Below are 18,099 nucleotides of genomic sequence, written 5' to 3'. Positions count from 1 at the left end.
ACGCGCCCGTGTGCGCGCAGTCATTGTCAGCTTGGGTTGCAGCTGTATCTTTGCACGAGCTGCATGATGCCAACACCCCTCCTCTCTAGCTAAAATAAGCACACTTACTGGGTCTTTATGAAACACACATGTACAAAGATGGAACGAAGTGACAAACACGGCATGCTGTTGTGTCACCTCAGCCTCTAAGCCATCAGGCTATTTTACGCATTATTTGCAACCGATTGGGAACTGGACGGTTTGAGGGCTCCACTTGGGCTACAGCCAGGAGCACCTTTGAATAAACAGGCGATACACGATCCTCTCTGCCAGTGACATACGTCTGGAAGTTGGACGAGCTGCGTGCGTCATGTGCTGCTGCTGCTGCTGCTGCTGCTGCAGAATCGAGCATCATACTTCCCCCAAACTGAAAGACAACGATTCCGCGCGCGGTGCCATTTATTAAATATACAGGCAAACTCCGGTCTGAATTCCAAAGAAACAGCCGGTCCCCTCCCTTTTATGTGTGTCTCCTTCCATTCACCTATCCATCTATCTATCCGTCCGTCTGTCCATCTCCTCCTCCCCTCGGGGTCGCTGAACGAAGAGAGGAGGCCGAGAGGAGCGCTCTACCCTACTCCAATGAGAGAGAGGAAGGACGCTCTGCCAGGACATTTGGGCTTATCAGTGCGGACGAAGGTAGACTTTTCGGGGCGGGGATGGTGAAGGACTTTCTCGGCACTGCTGCACCTCAAACAGCCAAACCAAGATCATGAGAGGGTGTAAGACGGCGGAGAAGCGGCCGTCATACCCTTGTCTTTGACGACGCCGTCCGTTTGTCCCTTGCTCAGCTTCTGGATGGTCGCGCAGGTGACGGAGAGAAGATGATGGTTGCAACGAGGGAGGATGCTACTGGATTCGTTTGAGAAAATTATTTCATCTACGGCGCTCGACAGCGATGACACAGACATTTCAAAGGAAAACGGTATTTTTCTTTCTCCTTTCTGCTCGAGACTGAACTCTGAAATTCGATTCATTAATGACAAATGTCACCATTTTCCTGGTCGCAAGGCTTGTCAGAGCGCACTGGTAAAACAACTGTAAGGTGGCGGGAGTCACATTATTGCCACACACTGTGCCAAACATTGCGGATGTTTCAAAAATAAATAAATAATAGTAGCTTTTCCCTTTTCAATGCCTTTTAAGTCATCGGAAACGCGACCGACCGTTTCCAAAATGCCAAGCTGAACGCCGCTGACAGCCGTCGCTATAGGCTGTTAATTATTTTCAGATTTATTTTCGACAATCTGATTTATTGAGGCCTGTGTGATATAAGAGGCGTTTAGATTGTCATTACATGCTGTCATGAGAGCAAAAAAATAAATCGTCCAGAAAGGTGCAGGAGGCTGTGGTGCGCTCTGATACAGGCATGAACCATGGAGAACATGAAACATTCATGTTAACTCGCTACAGTCTCCCCATGATTTCATGTTGGGGGCGAAGCCTGCTTTACACGGACATAAGAACCAACTAAGACCGAGACACCCCACGGAACAACCCTACAGTGCAACCAGTCAGCCAACCGACCACACATTTAATTTCCTCACACCCACAATTGGCCGTTGGCAGAGACGCACAGAGAAGAGACGGTACATGGGCGTCCTCGTCTGCTAAAACCAGCATAAACTGCTCGCCGGTTGCAGGTGTTCAGCACAAGCTTACAAGACAACCCGTTGTACATATGAGACGTTCTGATCCAGATGGGATGTAATGTTGTGTGGCTGCACAGCTGAGCATTGGTCTCCTTCTCCACTGCTTCGTGAAGATTGGCTTTCGGTGTCCACAGAATGGCGCGGTTTGGAGATGAGGTACCGGCCAGGTATGGCGGGGGGCCCGGCGGAGGGGGCCCGGGCGGCCGCGGTGGTAGCAGGCAAGGAGGACCTCATGGACACGGTCACGGACACGGCCACGGACACGGCCATGGACACGGGCCACCCGGGGGGCCCGGGGCGCAGAGAATGTACAAGCAGTCTATGGCGCAGAGAGCCCGGACTATGGCCCTCTATAACCCCATTCCCGTGCGCCAGAACTGCTTCACTGTCAACCGCTCACTGTTCATTTTCAGTGAGGACAACTTCGTCAGAAAATACGCCAAAAAGATCACCGAATGGCCATATCCTTTACCTTGCATTGTACAGTGAGTAAAATATGCTACTGTAGCCTTGCCCGGGGATCAGGTAGGCCTACTGTGTGGACATATGTCTGATCGAATGGTTCACAGTTTTGTTCTCATTCCACGAGTTAAAGGCTTTAAATGAAGTCCAAATGACAAAGGTGTAACAAACAGATGCATCCATGCAAGCGCATGTGGGGTATAGACTACAGGAGGTGACAGAGGAAATGCTGGACATGTAATTTATAGTTAATCAAGAGGAGGGGGGCGTCCACTAGTGGCCCCTTTTATGAGGCTGTTGATCACCATCAGTCACATTTGTTAGTAATTTTATGTCACAGTCGCGTGGAACTTGCTTGATATACGATTCCTCTCTCTCTCTCTCTCTCTCTCTCTCTCTCTGTGTGTGTGTGTGTGTGTGTGTGTGTGTGTGTGTGTGTGTGTGTGTGTGTGTGTGTGTGGTGGTGGTGATTGGGGGGTGTCTAGGGGGCGCTGCTGGTTGCTGATGTCAGCATGTGCAGCATAGGCCCAGCGCCTCTCGCGGGTATAGAGAAACGGGGGGAGACCAAGAGAGAGATGAAAATATGTGTGTGTATGTGCATCCTTGCAGTGATGCACACAAGCTCCCATACTGGCATGATGCAGGTGTCTTTTTAGATATGGTGTGTGTGTGTGTGTGTGTGTGTGTGTGTGTGTGTGTGTGTGTGTGTGTGTGTGTGTGTGTGACAGTGAGAGAGAGAGAGAGAGAGAGAGAGAGAGAGAGAGAGAGAGAGCAAGCATGTAAGTGTGAGTATAGTCGGCTATTCACTTGTGCATTGACACACCATTTAATTTTTTCCCCATTTTGAGCCTCCTCCTAATCACACAAGATGCAGGTGTCACTGGATGAATGTGCCACCATTTCAAAATGTGTGTGCCTGCGAGCGTGCGTGGTTGTGTGCATGTACCACATCCACTCATTGTGACAGTGTTAAATTTCCAACATTTCCCAGCATTTCCATCTTTCATGAAACCAGCACATATTGCACCATTCTGGAGAGAAATAGCGAGTGATTTCAGCATTTTCATTTGCAGGATTCGTGTGTGTGTGAATGCATGCAAATGTGAAAGTAAGTTTCTGTGTAAGTGTTAATGACAAGTGGGGAAATTGGAGTAATGATTGTATTGATCCATGCTGATGCTTGAGCCGTGATATAACTACACACACTAATTGGGCTGCTCTGGTGAAATGCAGGAGCTATTTACAGTGCCTCTGAATCATGTCTATTCACCATCCAAATGACAGACGTGTGTTAGTCAGAGAGAGCGAGCGTGTGGAGGAAATCTGATGTTGTACATTCAGAGATTTGATTTCCAAATTACGATTACGCAATTTTAAAACTCTAAACTCTTTTATGAAGTCGTACATTTATTTTGAATGAAACTAGTCTCTTGTGCAATGTTTTCAAATGGTGGATTTCTTAATATTGAACAAAATGTTTTGGAATTGGGGTGTCATGTTGGTTATTAGTCAGCATGTGTTCCTTGTGAGCAAGGAAAACTGAGATAGATAGCAATACTGGCAAGAAATAAGGCTCCAATGGCAGAGAGCCTCCTGGTGATTTCTTCCAGAGCATCCAACATTTACGGCCGTAAGGAAGCACAGGAAGCTATAGTTTTTCCCTGTACTAGATAGACCTGCAATAGACCTTTTTTACAGAAAACATTTTGGCATGTCACAGTAGAAAAAGCACAGAATTCCATGTAGCTGCTTCAGGGTCTTGGTAATGCGCATGCTGGCTCGTTGTCACACTGATGGCTTAATGGGACACATGAATATCGCAGAGCCGTCAAAAATGTTATTAGTAACACCTGTTTTTTTCCGTCCGTGAAAAGTAGTCTGCTGTGAAAAAGGGCATGTTTCACTGAGGGTCTGGTGAAAAAAGCCCAAAGAATAAGGCTGAAGTACCGTAAATGAGACTGTAGCTTACAGTAATTGTGATCACATATAGAAGTAGCGCAATGTGTGTTGAGCACAGCTATGAAATGAATGAGTTATGAAGCATTGTTCCTGATAAAACTCTAATAGGTGAATCTATTCTTTAAATAGCTTTGGATGTAGAACTGTATCAGTTAATGTCAAGATTTCTATGTATGTGGGATATTTGCATTGTCTCAGGTATACATGTCGCAACACCAGCACTAGTACAATCTAATGTAATCCAACACAATAACTCTGCAATAACTCCTACCTCTGTGAAGTTTCTAATGTTTAATATTTGTTGAGACTGTCTCAGGGTGTTGATTGAATGTGTTGGTAATTTCTGAGGCTGTGCTTTGTGGTTTTGGTGTTTATTGTATTGTCTTAAATTGTGAGGTGTACCAGGGAATACATTCATGGTATACTGTCAATCCTCTGTATATGTTATTGGTCTATTGTGGGCAATCCTGAGTAAGTTGGAGATACAGATGACATTATTGTGTGGCTTGAAAACTAACCAAGCTGAGGCTAGTTAGTTAGGCTGAAGAACGAACAAAATGACATTTGCATAATCTCATTCAATCAATATTTCAAAGACAAAACCCACTGCATCTCTTGAAATGGTCTCAGTAGTAATCAGGTGTTAAATCACCCATTTATTGTTAAGGATTGAGTTATTTCTGCCTTATTCATGTTTAATTGTCCTGTGAATGGACGAGATCCTTAAATGACCTAAAGTGCAAAAGCTTGAGTCCTCTGAGAAAGTCCTCACTCTGCAGGACATAGTATGACAATGCCGATATCAATCAGAAGGTCATCTCAGGTAACTCCAGACCCCATTGCATCACTGTGGACTGTGTCAAGATGTTCAGTCTCTCATCAACTGATGTGCTTTGGCACGACTGGCTCAATCCAAACCAAACTAAAATGAGCAAAACTGAACTGTGCTAAAGTAACATGGCTGCTATTCAAACTTTAATATTCAAATAACGGACCGAAAATTGATGTTGGGGTAAGTGAAGGTCCATTGCACTGTTCAAACTCATTCCTAGCATGCAGTACAACATTGCCAGCAAATAATCCTCAGAGTGACACCCCCAAAAACAGTCAGCATCAATGGGCACGGTGGCCATTTGGGCTTTATTTAAAAAAACGTAATGTTGCCCCTATCCTGTTACATTTTGCAGGTGTGTCATGCCTTAAAAATGCTGCATTCGAACCTCCACCCTTTTTTCATGATCCAGATCTTTCATTTCACCACATCCATGCTAGCAATCCCCCATCACACCCCTAATTTTAAGAGGTTTTCTTCTCAGTGGTAATACAGTATTTGCCAATTGGCCTTCACTGACTGCTTCAAGAAAAGAGCTCAGAAATATTAATGGTACAGCTCGTTGAAATACAGAGGAATTGTGATTGATTCATTAGAACCTGCAGCCAACAGAAGTGTTACCAGATGCAAACTGACTGATGTTTCACTGAATGGAGATTCAAACAGCTTTTTGATTCACCAGATTTATGACTCTCAGTGGATTCACTATTCAGCAGAATGATGACCCGCAGCTTTATTTAGTTGTGAACTGACTCTGGACCCATGGGAGTACCATATAAATAACTATTCTCTCACATCCACATTTAGATACAGTAGACAGATATTTGGCTGTTTAATTAGAATTAGCATTACAGAATGCAGGCCTTTTACTGTGCTGCTGTTGTGTTGTTTTTTTTTTAAACAAGTGGTAGACAAAAACACAATTAATATCCATATTTATCCTTCTCACTGAGTTTAGTAAACATACTGAACCATAGACACACATTAGTGTTCATACAACGCAGCCTTAGAATCTCGTTATGAATGAATGTATTGCAACACAGGTACGTCAACATAATTTACATAAATCTCTCCATATCTTCTTTTTAAAATCATTACGAAGCGTCTCACCCTCAATGAATGACTGTTAAATCGTGTAAAAGTTTTCCACCCTTGTGAGCCATTGCAGTCGGTGATACTCATTTTCTGAAAACTGGCTTGTACTTGGTTATTTACGGTAACTGTATACTTTTGTTTGTCCTTCCATGGAGTATGTGGTTGTGTGTGATCCGCCCTCTCTTGCTACCTCTCCGAGCACCATGACATATGCAACTAAAACATTCCTCTTTTCCGAAAAAATCGAATCAAATCCCATGTGTATATATATATATAAAATGTCGTTCTCGACAGTGTGCAGCGCTGCTGCAATCCGAAAAACAGCTTGCGACAATACCATGAACAATACGCTCCTGAAACGTCGCGAGCAATTTACCACAGTGACGCGTGCGCTGGTGTCGAAGTATCGGCTAGCGCAGATGAGGAGAAATGGGTAACGCTAACGTTAGCGTCTAAGGCTACTTCCAAAGTACACCCAAACCCAACTTCTCTCAGTCAAAGACAAACTTCAGATGAAGACACTGACGCTGGACCAGAGGTAACTGTTACAACACCCGGTTAGCAACATTTCACTGATTTAACGCCACTCAACTTCGGAGACTAGCTTAAATGTTACCCCGAGCGTCAGTGTTTATGTTTAAACTTACTGTTTCTGTCGGGGGAGGAGAGATAATTTGTGATTGGTATTGGTATGTACAATGAAAACTGATTCAAATCCGAGCTTGGCCTCAGAACTATTTGACAGGGCATGGATTATAACACACATTGCAATTGTACTCTTCTTATAATGTGCTCAGACGTAGCACATCATATTACATGCTGGGGGAAAGTTGAAACTAAAAGGGTCATTCTATAGGACCTTAGAAATGAAATCTCCATTACTAGTCCGACTGACCTCTGACCCTAAATGCGCATTTGACCTTGTCTAATGCGCATCCTTTGCCATACACTTGATTGAGAGTAAACCATGTAATACCTCAATGTATCAAGTGTCAGCTGAGTTCTTAATATGCACCTCTGTAGGACACTAAATTTAGCACCCCAGAGTGGACATAAACAGTCTCACACATACACATGACACTCACACACCGTATGGTGTTGTTTGCATCATCAGCATACACTAATGTGTGTTTTCCCCCGCTGTTGTAAATGGAGAGGTAGTCAATATATGTTCCAGCTGTCTAGTAACAATGAGCTCGATATGAAATATAATACAAGGAATGTCTTTTTTTTAATGAACTCCCCTTTCGTAATCATAGGATGTGAAAGGTGTTCAGTAAAAAAAAAAGTTAGCGATGAGCATGTCATCAGTTAGTTTGTGCATACTGTGCACGCCTTGAGTTTTGTAATGTTTGTGTTGTTTGTGCTTGTTGGTTAGCAGTTGTGCTGTAATCTTCCGACTTCCACATCTGATCCTATATGACCCCGAATCAATGAGATATCAAATGGCCATTCGAGAAGAAGTGGGTTTAATCTCTTTGCTCAGCTGTTTCACTGAGCAGCCAGCCTGCCTCCTCTGTGTCTTCAATGTCTTTTCTTAGTTTGTGGTAAAAAATTAACAGACATGGACACAGATATGACTCCTTATGTCACAGTTGTGCTTTTGCACATTTGCGTCCATGCTGTCATCAAACCAAAGGGTAGTAACTATACATTACTGCTACTACTACTTGCACTGCTAATATATGTGAGAAATTGTCAGTCATAAAGGATTTGTAGTATTTATTATGAGTAACTGTGATTGACTGACCTTTCCTACACTTACTGACAAATGCAGGTTGGTGTTGGTTGGTGATGTTGTGTGTTACTTCCTGATTGTGTCAGCAAATTTCCTAAGGGAGCACACTAACGTAGTTCAGGTCTGTGTGTGTGTGTGTGTGTGTGTGTGTGTGTGTGTGTGCGTGCGTGTATGTGTGAGTCAGGAGCAGTTTTTTTCCCCTACATATTTAGTGGACCTGACCAGACCACCACAGAGAATAGTCAGGTCTCTCACCTCCTTTGCAACCATGCGAGTAGAGTCGAGACACACATAGCCAGAGTGTGTATACTAAGTGATTAAGAGAGACAGACAGAGAGAAAGTGAGACACACCCGGAGAGAGAGGGAGAGAGGGAGAGAGAGACCTGGGTGTTTTTGGGTGGATGTGGAGAGTCAGTGATCTACATTCACTGCAGAATCTAAATTATTTATTGGCCTTTCTCCAGCTTGCAACTGTCAGCTGGTAACTACACAGACTTAACACCAGCTTAGTTATTTTGTGTGTGTCAATGTTTTTTTTTGTGTATGTGTGTGTGTGCGCGCGTGCAGGATTTGTGTGTTTGAATTTGTGCTTTGTTTACAAGTCTATCACAGTCTGTGGGTCATTCTTTTACTGCATATTTTTTCTATCTGCCCTTTCATTTGGGAAACACACAAACACACACACGCACGCACGCTCTCTTTCAGCCTTAAAATGCACACTCTGCTCATATGGGGTCTCTCTCCTCAATCTGGACACACTCTTGAGTCTTGATCTTTTACATCAGGCCAGCCTAAAAATAACAGGAGCTACTTGAAAAGAGCACGATTCATCAGCTTCTTTCACCCTCCTTTCCTCCCATGTTCTCCAGTTTGACGTAGAGACCTGGTTGTTAGGAAAGTTTACACCATTATCACGAAGCGCTTCGTGTGTGTGTGTGTGTGTGTGTGTGTAGCCTCTTAAATTGTTTTCTATGTTTATATTTTTTTATTTGTCTTCCAGGTGTTTGGCTAAGGGGCAGTAAGTGAGAGGCAGTTGTGTGTATTTATGTGCTATACAGGATAAAATGAGCTTTTTTTAAGTGGAGGAGGTAAAAAGCTGTCTCTGCTCTGCTTCTCATATGCAGCTGGACTACAGATACAGAGCAGAGACATGGACTATTGAGTGACAGAAGTAGAGAAAGGAGGGGGGAAGTCGGTAAGACAGAGACATTATAGAGAGGGATAGACTAATGAGAGACAGAGAGAGAGAGATAGAGAGGGAGAATCAAACTGCCTGTCTGCATATAAATCATTTAACACAAAGCGGTGGAGAGACAGACACTCAGGGTTGCTAGCTACACTGCAGACAGAACACACACAGACTTGTTTTTGTCATTTAGAGATGGCAGCAACTTACATTTAATCTTTGGACCCCCCACCCCCACCCCCACCCCCACCCCCCAAAAAACCACACATTTTTTAAACTCCATCCTTTTTTGTTTCTCTTCCCCTTTCCTCTCCTCTCCCTCTCCCTCTGTTTTTTTCACTGTCTCTTTGACTGATAGGAAGTGAAGCTTTGTCGTCTCCTCTCACGTTTCACTACCTGTACTTTTTCTCTTTCACTCAAATCCTATCCATCATTCTTTCTTTTTCCTCTCTCCTCTCTGCCACTGCCGTTCCACTCGCTGTCCTCCACTGCGTCTTGCCCTCCCTCTAATTGGCTGCTTCCGGCTTTTGTGATGCTAATTTAAAGCATTTGTTAGAAGTTTGGGGGATATTTTGCTGAACATCCTGACAGCTGCAAGTCTTGTTTAGTTTAGTTTGCTCACAGTTGTTGGCAATAATGAGTGCGTGTGATTGTGTGTGTTGTCCTATGTGTCACGATTCATGTCCTATGTGTGTGTGTGTGCGTGTGTGTGTGTGTTTGTTTGTGTGTATGTGTGTGTGTGTGTGTTTGTGTGCGCATGTGTGTGCCTTCAGGGCTCAATCTGCCTACCTCATACCTTTGACTGTCTGGTAATAAATGTGTGAATTGATCTGTATCCTGAGTCCCTTAGGGCAGACTTGGCACTGGGGTTTTTATGAGCATTCACACACACACACACACACACACACACACACACACACACACACACGCACACACACACACACACACACACACACACGTACGTCTGCGCTCACAGAACAACACAAAATCAAGCTTGTAAGAAAACTTAATCTATTTGGATTGTTTACCTTATTTTTTTTTCACGCTTTTACAAAATACACATTACTTTTCTCATTATGTGCTGTTTGCGTTTTTCATCTGCAGCGTTGTCTTCGGAAAATGTGACCTGATTAATCCGTCAGTATTTTTAGAGTATAGAGAATGAAAAGTGTTACTTTAAAAAAAAAACAAACAAAGAACTTGAGACACCTATTTTTCATTTAAATAGCAACATCTCATCTTTTTGACATTGATCATCAGCAGAGCATTGTTGTTTTACCGTGTCTGGGTGCGTGCATGTGTCTGTGTGGTTGTGCGTGTGTGTGTACTGAAATACATCTGTCTGTCCTCCCACAGTGTTCTTACATAGAGGTGGAGGAACATTGAGGTCATTGGAGGTAGTGAGGAATCTACATTTCCCCCTCTCTCTCTCTCTAGTTCAGTATTCTCAGATTGTCAATTGATCCTCTAAAATTTGATGAATGCATCATGCTAGCTGTTTTTTTTTTATATACAGCAGACGGGTGCCCTTGTAACATATATGGCAATTGAGAATTGGAAGCAAAATCAATATGGAAACATGCTGCTGTGTAGCAACTAGGACATAAATCAAAATAGAAATATTGGTAATAGCTGTTGGCAAAATTTGCCAGCGGCAGTCAAACCTCGTGTGTGCAGATTTTTGCATTTGATTTCGCACAGTCTTAGTGCATTGTTACATCATTTTTTAGAGATGTCACCTTTTCAAACGTCTGCTCTGACATCATATGTTGGTTGCGGTCAGATGTTGCGACAGAGGCTTGACGCGTTCACCCCACAGTAAATGTTTAGTTTGGATTGACTGTTAAAAATCTCCAGAATTACACTGTGTAAGACAAGCATTTAGAATTTTAAGTACTTCTTGTCAAGGACATCAAAGTCTTATCCTATTGTCATGTACTTCTTGGTCTGTTGGAAACAGATGTGACGTGTGCCTGTTCATGTATGAGGACTCTATACACGTATTCAAATCGAATAGAAGATCACATTTATTTATTTTTCTTTTGTCTTTGTCTCTCTGTCCTTTCTTTCCATCTGTATTTTTCTCATTCCCCTTTCTCTTAGCTGTGCATTCTGGCTCTGTTGAATAATTCAGTTTCAGTTGCAGGCTAGTTGGACGCGTGTGTGTTTGTGTTAGGTGTGTGTCTTCTCGAATGCTTGTGTATGTGTGTGTCGGGAGGAGGGGGGGGCTTGCAGTGACGTGGAGCAGAGCTATTTTGGGGATTCAGAATACGTGGAGAGAGAGAAAAATAGAGACAGGGAGAGAGTCTGATGGATTGATTTTTTTTTTTTGCACCGTGTTCTTTAGTCATGTGCTGCGGCTGTTACTAGACAAACCCTGCTGGAAACCTGCACTCTACCTGCAGGGTGTGCTGGCACACAGTCACACACACAGTCACACTCGCATGTACGCATCCACATTGGCAGCGCAAAAAAAGGCACACGGTTAAATCAGCACATTCTGTGACGTATACAAACACACGTTCATGCTGACACACCTGCACTGCCTTCCTGCAGATACAGGTAAAAAATGTCACACGCCACACTGATTTTCTACACATAGCCCATGGTATGCGCGCGCGCGGGCACACACACACACACACACACACACACACACACACACACACACACACACACACACACACACACACACCACCGTCAGCATCTTGTACAAAGTGACAACTCGGCTATATGTGGGTGGTGAGGGAGAGGCAGTGGCAGGGGTGAGATAGAGATACAGCAGATGCCGTATGGAATAAGCAGGCAGGAGAAGTGGGCGATTGTAAGGCCTATACACACTGATTGATGCTAAATCAGACTGAGAGAGGCCAAGCAGGGCTAAACTGGCCTTCGGGCACTCCCATTTGTTTGGCAACGCAGTCCAACATGGTGCCAAAGTGGGATAAATGTTGAATCATGAAATGTTTTGTAGCACTGAGGCATGGACATGTGTTTGACATGTGTTTCATGTCAGATTGTGTTTTAATTGCAGCTCTTGTCCTGCTTTTGATCACAGCATTGAATGCAAAAGCAAAAATCAGCTGTTTTTGTGTGGAAAAATATTGTCCCCTCACAGGAGAGACCATTTTCTCGCTGTGGAGGGGCTTCACTGACAAATGAGTGTATTGTAGGGAGACACAATCATTCTGGTGTGAGATATATTGTAATCACGATGTAGAATGTTAAGTCCATATCGAGTGTTGTGGATATCTTCCCTTGGCTCAGAAATAGAATCTCTCTCTTTTAGACTTTAAGATACCAGACTATAGCTTGGAAAAACAAATTGAAATAACTTACATCCATCCATATTTTGCCAGTGAAAATGTTGCTTAATGTGAAAATACATGGCAATATTTGAAATATGAAGAGACACTTTAACTGCAGTTCGTAAGATTCTATTTAAAATATATGATACTGGAATAAAATGAAGCGCTTCAACCGTGTCTCTTATCTTTTATGGCTGCTGATTATCAAAATAATTAGATAGGTTTCAACTACAGTGCTTAATCCCATTCATTTTATCAAATCAGTGCTTCTGTGGGAAAAGTGACAAGAAAATGAAGTAATCATTTGAGCTGCTCTGCCAGTGCTCTGCTGCATAATGTAACAGGACAGAGAGGGAGAGAGAGGAGGGCAGGGGAAGGAGTGAGGCGTATAAAAGAGCTGACGGAGAAAAGGGGAAACTGCTAAGTTATGAGTTTAACATATTTTATTTTTCTTTATGTCCTCTTCTTCTTAGAAACACCACAAGTCACTCACATGAGGCACAAGCAAAATACTTTCATAAGCCTCTTCCACCCAATACTGAGATAACCTACAGCTATATTCAGGAACATCTCCGTATTGCGCCTTTTCACGCAGGCCGTGGCGATGCTGGAGAAGATGGGGGAGGGGGCGGCCCAGCAGATGGCGGTAAGGCAGCACTTGTGGATGCCAACGCCCATAAAACTCAACAGATGAAGAAGCTGGGACAAGGCCAGATGTACATGAACGCAGTGAAAAAGCTGTCAAGTTTATGATATTTGCTCACAGTTTTGTCTTGTTCCCTTGCCATTTCACGCTGAGTGCATCCCGTCGTGGCATCTTGCTGAGTGACAACAGCAAGTCTAATCTCACAGCAAATTCTAACCTCTATGTATGTTTGTAGTTAGCTGCCACTACACAGCAATGTCCTGGTAAACTTTGAAACACGTGTATTAATACTTAGACTGTACAGAGTTTAGCTGCTTATGCTTATGACGTAGCATTAATTATTAGCTAGCGAGTTAGCTGTTAATGTTTATGTAGTGGGAGACATCTCACCCTGCTCTTTAGGTCCAGCGTGATGACAGAGACACTGGGAAGCCTGAGTTTGTTACTTTGCTGCGTGGCTTGTATTATTTTATGGGCACAACGGCCAGTTCAAAACCAAGCTGGGCAAACTGGCTGTGTGGTAGAAGGGACATTCAAGCCATATTCAGGGACATCCACAACACTGGCTGTTTGGCCTTGATGGCAATATTTTTCTTATTTGCAAAGTCAGACTCTTGTCATTCTGAAGGTAACGTTATAAAACATGGATGATGATAATGATGTTTACGCAGTTATTGAGCCTTTTTTCCAAGTGAATATATCACAGTAAACAAAATAGAAGTGTTGTTTATCAGAAATAGACTGAGCAGAGCCCCATACTTTCATGCTTGGTTTTATTAATAGGGAGGCTGGCACCTTTCTAAAGGGTAGCAGCTGGTCTGGACTCTGTTGGCAGACAAGTGCAGTTTAGTCAAGTGAAGTCTAGTGTTGGTCCGTGTGTGCAGTACATGTATGAATATGTGTGCCTCTGTGGCAATTTGGCACAAGCATGGATGGTGTGCAGAGAGACAGGACTGTGGAGGCTCGAGGGGCGGGGACATTTTGACAAGAGTGTTGTGTTGGGATTGTGTGTCTGCGTATGGGTATGTGTAAGTGTGTGTGTTTTCAATGCAATGTTGCCATCATTACATCAGATTTAAGGGCTTCCAATTTGGAGCCACGTGTGAGATATTAAAAAAAAAAAAAGAAAATGCACATATGGTGACGTGGTGGTACAGAAATGTGTGAAGTGTGTCAATATATGGAAACGTGAGGGCTGCAGTGATTTATACAGAGCTGTGTGTCGGTTTCACACATATTACATACACTCATACATACTGCATGTGACAGTATGATGTATAGTCTCCCACCCACTCTCTTCCTTCCACCCCCCTCCCTTAGTGCATGTGTGTGTGTCCGTGTGTTCTGCCACTAACCTACTTTCGGCAGAGCATACACATTGCTCAGGAGAAGAAAATACCGCAATACTCTCACACCCCTCTGTCATTCTCTTGCTTTATCCCTCATTCAGCACTCCTATGCTCTTCTCCGCTACCCATCTCTCTTCCTCACTGTTGTTTCTCTCCCTCTTCCACATCCTCTGCCCTTCTCTCACTTTTATTCCTCACCACTCACTCTTTTCAGTCATGTCTGTGCCCACAGGACAGTTTCTTTCTTTCTTGTCTCTCGGTGTCGGTGTCCTCGTGCATTTGCTGATGCGGCATCTTATTCGATATTGAATGGAGATGGCATGATAGAGATAGGGATGATTGATGGGTGGACGGAGGGGAGATGGGATGGACAGGTGCAGGAAAGTGGGAGAGGTGGAGAAACAAGCGGGAGAAGAACAGAGAGGAAGGAAAATGAGAGCCAGATAGAATAATGTAAGAGGGGACAGTGATATAGAAGCAGGGAGGTGTGGGAGAAAAGGACAGAGAGGAGGCTTAACAGGGCAGGTAGAGGGAAAAATATATCAGTGAGAAACAGGCAGGGGCTTTACTGAGGAGGAAAGAAGGTAGGAAAGGGAGAGAACATGAAGACTGGATGGAGCGCTGATGGACAAGGTTAAGAAAAGGCCAGTAGAAAAGTGCGTGTGTGTGTATGTGTGCATAATTTGGCTCCAGTGGTGTACTTTTAGGGCCTCACTTCCCTTTTCTTGGCGAGACATCTCCGTCTACGACCTACTACTGTCCCCATTACAGTGTATAAATATACACACACACACCTAGACAGATAATAAAAAGCAAGCATATGCAGAACCACGGGTAGAGCGAGAAACACAGTGGAGGCAGAAGAGAGAGAGAGACTGAGGACAAAGAAAACATTAGAAAGATGAAGGGCGGTGAGTGGTGAGAGAGCTACATATTCTCATCTCTCTCTCTTCCTCTCTTTCTCCGTCACCCCCGATTCTTCCCGTGCTTTTAACTCTGTCATGTTGCTATATATAGCCATTGAGGAGGGAGGAAGAGGACATTCATTATTGAAAGTTTTATGGCAGAGTGTGAGTCACTTATTCATATTCTGAAGAATTTGTATATCCATACGCGCATGTGTGCGTCTGCAGGGGGGCATCTTTAAGGATAATTGAGAATGTGCAGAATGTTTCGTACACCCATATAGACACACACACACACACACACACACACACACACACACACACACACACACACACACACACACACACACTGCCAGTGTTAAGAAGTCATGTGAGACCTTGAAACACAATGCAGGGTCAAAATGTGCCAAATGATCATCGTGTGTACACACATCGAACAGTCATTCCGCATGACGAGCATTTCTAATACGCAACGCACACACACACCATCACACATTTGTCCCTTTGTCCCTGTGTTTCTATATCAGTCTCACTCCTTCTCTCACTCAATCCCTTTCTTCTCTCTTTTTCTCTCCTTCTCTCTCGTTTCTTTTTCAGTCAACAGCACCCTGCCCTCTCACTGGCCAATGCATACGCACATGCCTATACATATACGCACACACTCTTTGCTGGGGGACAGGGAGGCTAATTGAATGGTGTCGTGGGTGTTGCAGTAATGTGTGTGCTCAAACAGATGCGTGTGATCACAAACATGTGCACACACTTACTGTGGGCTTGGACCAGGGTAGAGCAGCTTTGCTTGATCATGACCGGAGAAAGTAAACGTACACATACACAGGTGCACGCACATCCACACAGATACGCACAACAGTCATGTACATGTTACAGACATGGTTCACACATGCACACATATGATGTATGTTTCCATAAATAGCCTCTGCTTCCTTCACCATTCAATTTTTCCCCTTCCCCCATCTATCATGGGAATGGCTGCTCTCAGAGGAAGCAAGCAAGTAGGAAAAAGGTGAAGATGAGGAGAAAGAATAGAATAGAAGAGGGAAAGAGTGGATTTGTTTTGAGGGCCAAAACAAGCAACAACAGTGAGCAAAGGTTCAGTCAAAATCGCTATTCTCACTTTATATCAATGATATGCACACATAATCATTATATTAATGATGAAAGTCACACTCCTCTTTGTTCCCATATTCTCATCTATGTGTTCTGTCCTTCTCCCCTCCTCTGTCCCCTCCTGCTCCTCCCTTTCTCCTGATCACTCATTCATCTCCTCCCCACATTTGCACTTGCTTTCTTTCTCTCTCTCTCTCTCTCTCTCTCTCTCTCTCTCTCTCGCTCTCTCTTTCTCTCCACTCGCTTTCTCCCTTCTCTTTTAAATGTAACTATTCATCTTGTGACCTTAACGAGACAGGGGGATTGATTTAAGAAGACACTACCAGTGTGTGTGTGTGTGTGTGTGTGTGTGTGTGTGTGTGTGTGTGTGTGTGTGTGTGTGTGTGTGTGTGTGTGTGTGTGTGTGTGTGTGTGTGTGTGTGTTACAGAGAGACACAGAGACTGGGAGAGACAGACACAGAGAGAGATTGTGACAAACACAATTAGATGTACAATTAGATCCTCTTTTTATTTCTCTCCCTTTCTCTCTCTCTCTCTCTCTCTCTCTCTCTCTCTCTCTCTCTCTCTCTCTCTCTCTCTCTCTCTCTCAGAGCCAAACGGTGATGTCACAATAAATCTCACTTGGTGTCCGGGCATACTACCACACACTAACACTTTAATGTAGCCTGTGTCTGTTTGCGTGTGTGCGTGTTTGTTTGTTTTGTTTGTCTCTGTGTGTGGGTGGTGTGTTACCAGACCATACACTTAGCAGAACATATTTAACTGACTCATGATGATGTGGTGAGGAGGATTGCGGGTCTGTGTGTGTTTGTGTAAACAGGCGGCATTGGCAGTGAGAAGCCAGGCATGGGCCTATTTGAGCTATAGGCCTGTTGTATTATATACTCACTGCATTCACATTGCACACATTTGACCTTACGTTTGACCTTTGACATGAGAGTAGTGATATATCTTAGTTGTTTTGCCACTTAATTTGCCATGGAATAAATGATAGAAATCCTCAAAGGAGTAAATATTTGATTTTTTTTTTGTGCATATCAGTGAGGTAATCTTATTTTTTGGAGCGACTGAAAGTTCTTGTAAGGTTGACAAAACTGCTATTTGAAGCGAGCGCTTTTGTTTTTGAAGTGCAAGACAAAATAATAAAAGCTCAAATCTGCACTTTGGCTGTTCATGCCACTTCAAGTTTTCTCTAATCTAACAGTCAAAGTCTGGTCTGATTTGCACCCCCACAGAAGTACTAGACTACTAATTTAAGGACAACAATCATTTATCTCTCTGAAAATACAAGTCCATTTCTAAATTGTGCATGGTAGTAATAAATCTGTGTCTGTCCACTTTTTAAACCCTTTGACTCTGAACTTTGGCCCATTCAGTAACAAAACTATGATGGAAAGGATTGAAATATACTGTATTTGTAAGATTGTTGACAATAATGACTTTAAGGCCTTGATATGATACAAACATAGTAAACAAACATGTTTAAGACAGGTACAGTGACCTACAAATATTTGTTATTTGTTATATTAAGTAAGGTAAAAGGACCTGATTGTGTACAAACACGTCAACCTGTATTCTTTCAATGTTATATTTTGAACTTGGGATAGAAACTGTTTGGATTTATGTCTCACAACGTGTTACATCCTTGACTGACCCTCCTCACTCCATTTGAGTGGATGATTCTAGCTACCATCATTGCCAACTGCATCGTCCTGGCTCTGGAACAACATTTGCCTGATGGGGACAAGACGCCGCTGTCTGAGCGCCTGGTAAGTTCAACAGACATGATACGGTACGTGAGT

General features: G+C 43.4%; 1 protein-coding gene across 14 annotated transcripts in view; it reads left to right on the top strand.

Annotated features, from left to right (window-relative positions):
* Positions 1-418: 418 nt before the first annotated feature.
* Positions 419-18,099, top strand: part of cacna1aa (calcium channel, voltage-dependent, P/Q type, alpha 1A subunit, a) — a 78,488-nt gene continuing 60,807 nt past the window's right edge. For all 14 annotated transcript variants that reach the window (XM_070980718.1, XM_070980714.1, XM_070980713.1 and 11 more), the window contains exons 1-2: positions 419-2,152; positions 17,961-18,066. In XM_070980718.1, coding sequence (XP_070836819.1) covers positions 1,827-2,152; positions 17,961-18,066 — 432 coding nt within the window. In that variant the 5' untranslated portion in view covers positions 419-1,826. The remainder of the gene's footprint in view (positions 2,153-17,960; positions 18,067-18,099) is intronic.

This window comes from Chaetodon trifascialis, chromosome 15, assembly GCF_039877785.1.
Source record: "Chaetodon trifascialis isolate fChaTrf1 chromosome 15, fChaTrf1.hap1, whole genome shotgun sequence".
Classification (NCBI taxonomy): domain Eukaryota; kingdom Metazoa; phylum Chordata; class Actinopteri; order Chaetodontiformes; family Chaetodontidae; genus Chaetodon; species Chaetodon trifascialis.
Note: the sequence above shows the minus strand (reverse complement) of the source record. Positions and strands in the feature narration are given on the sequence as shown.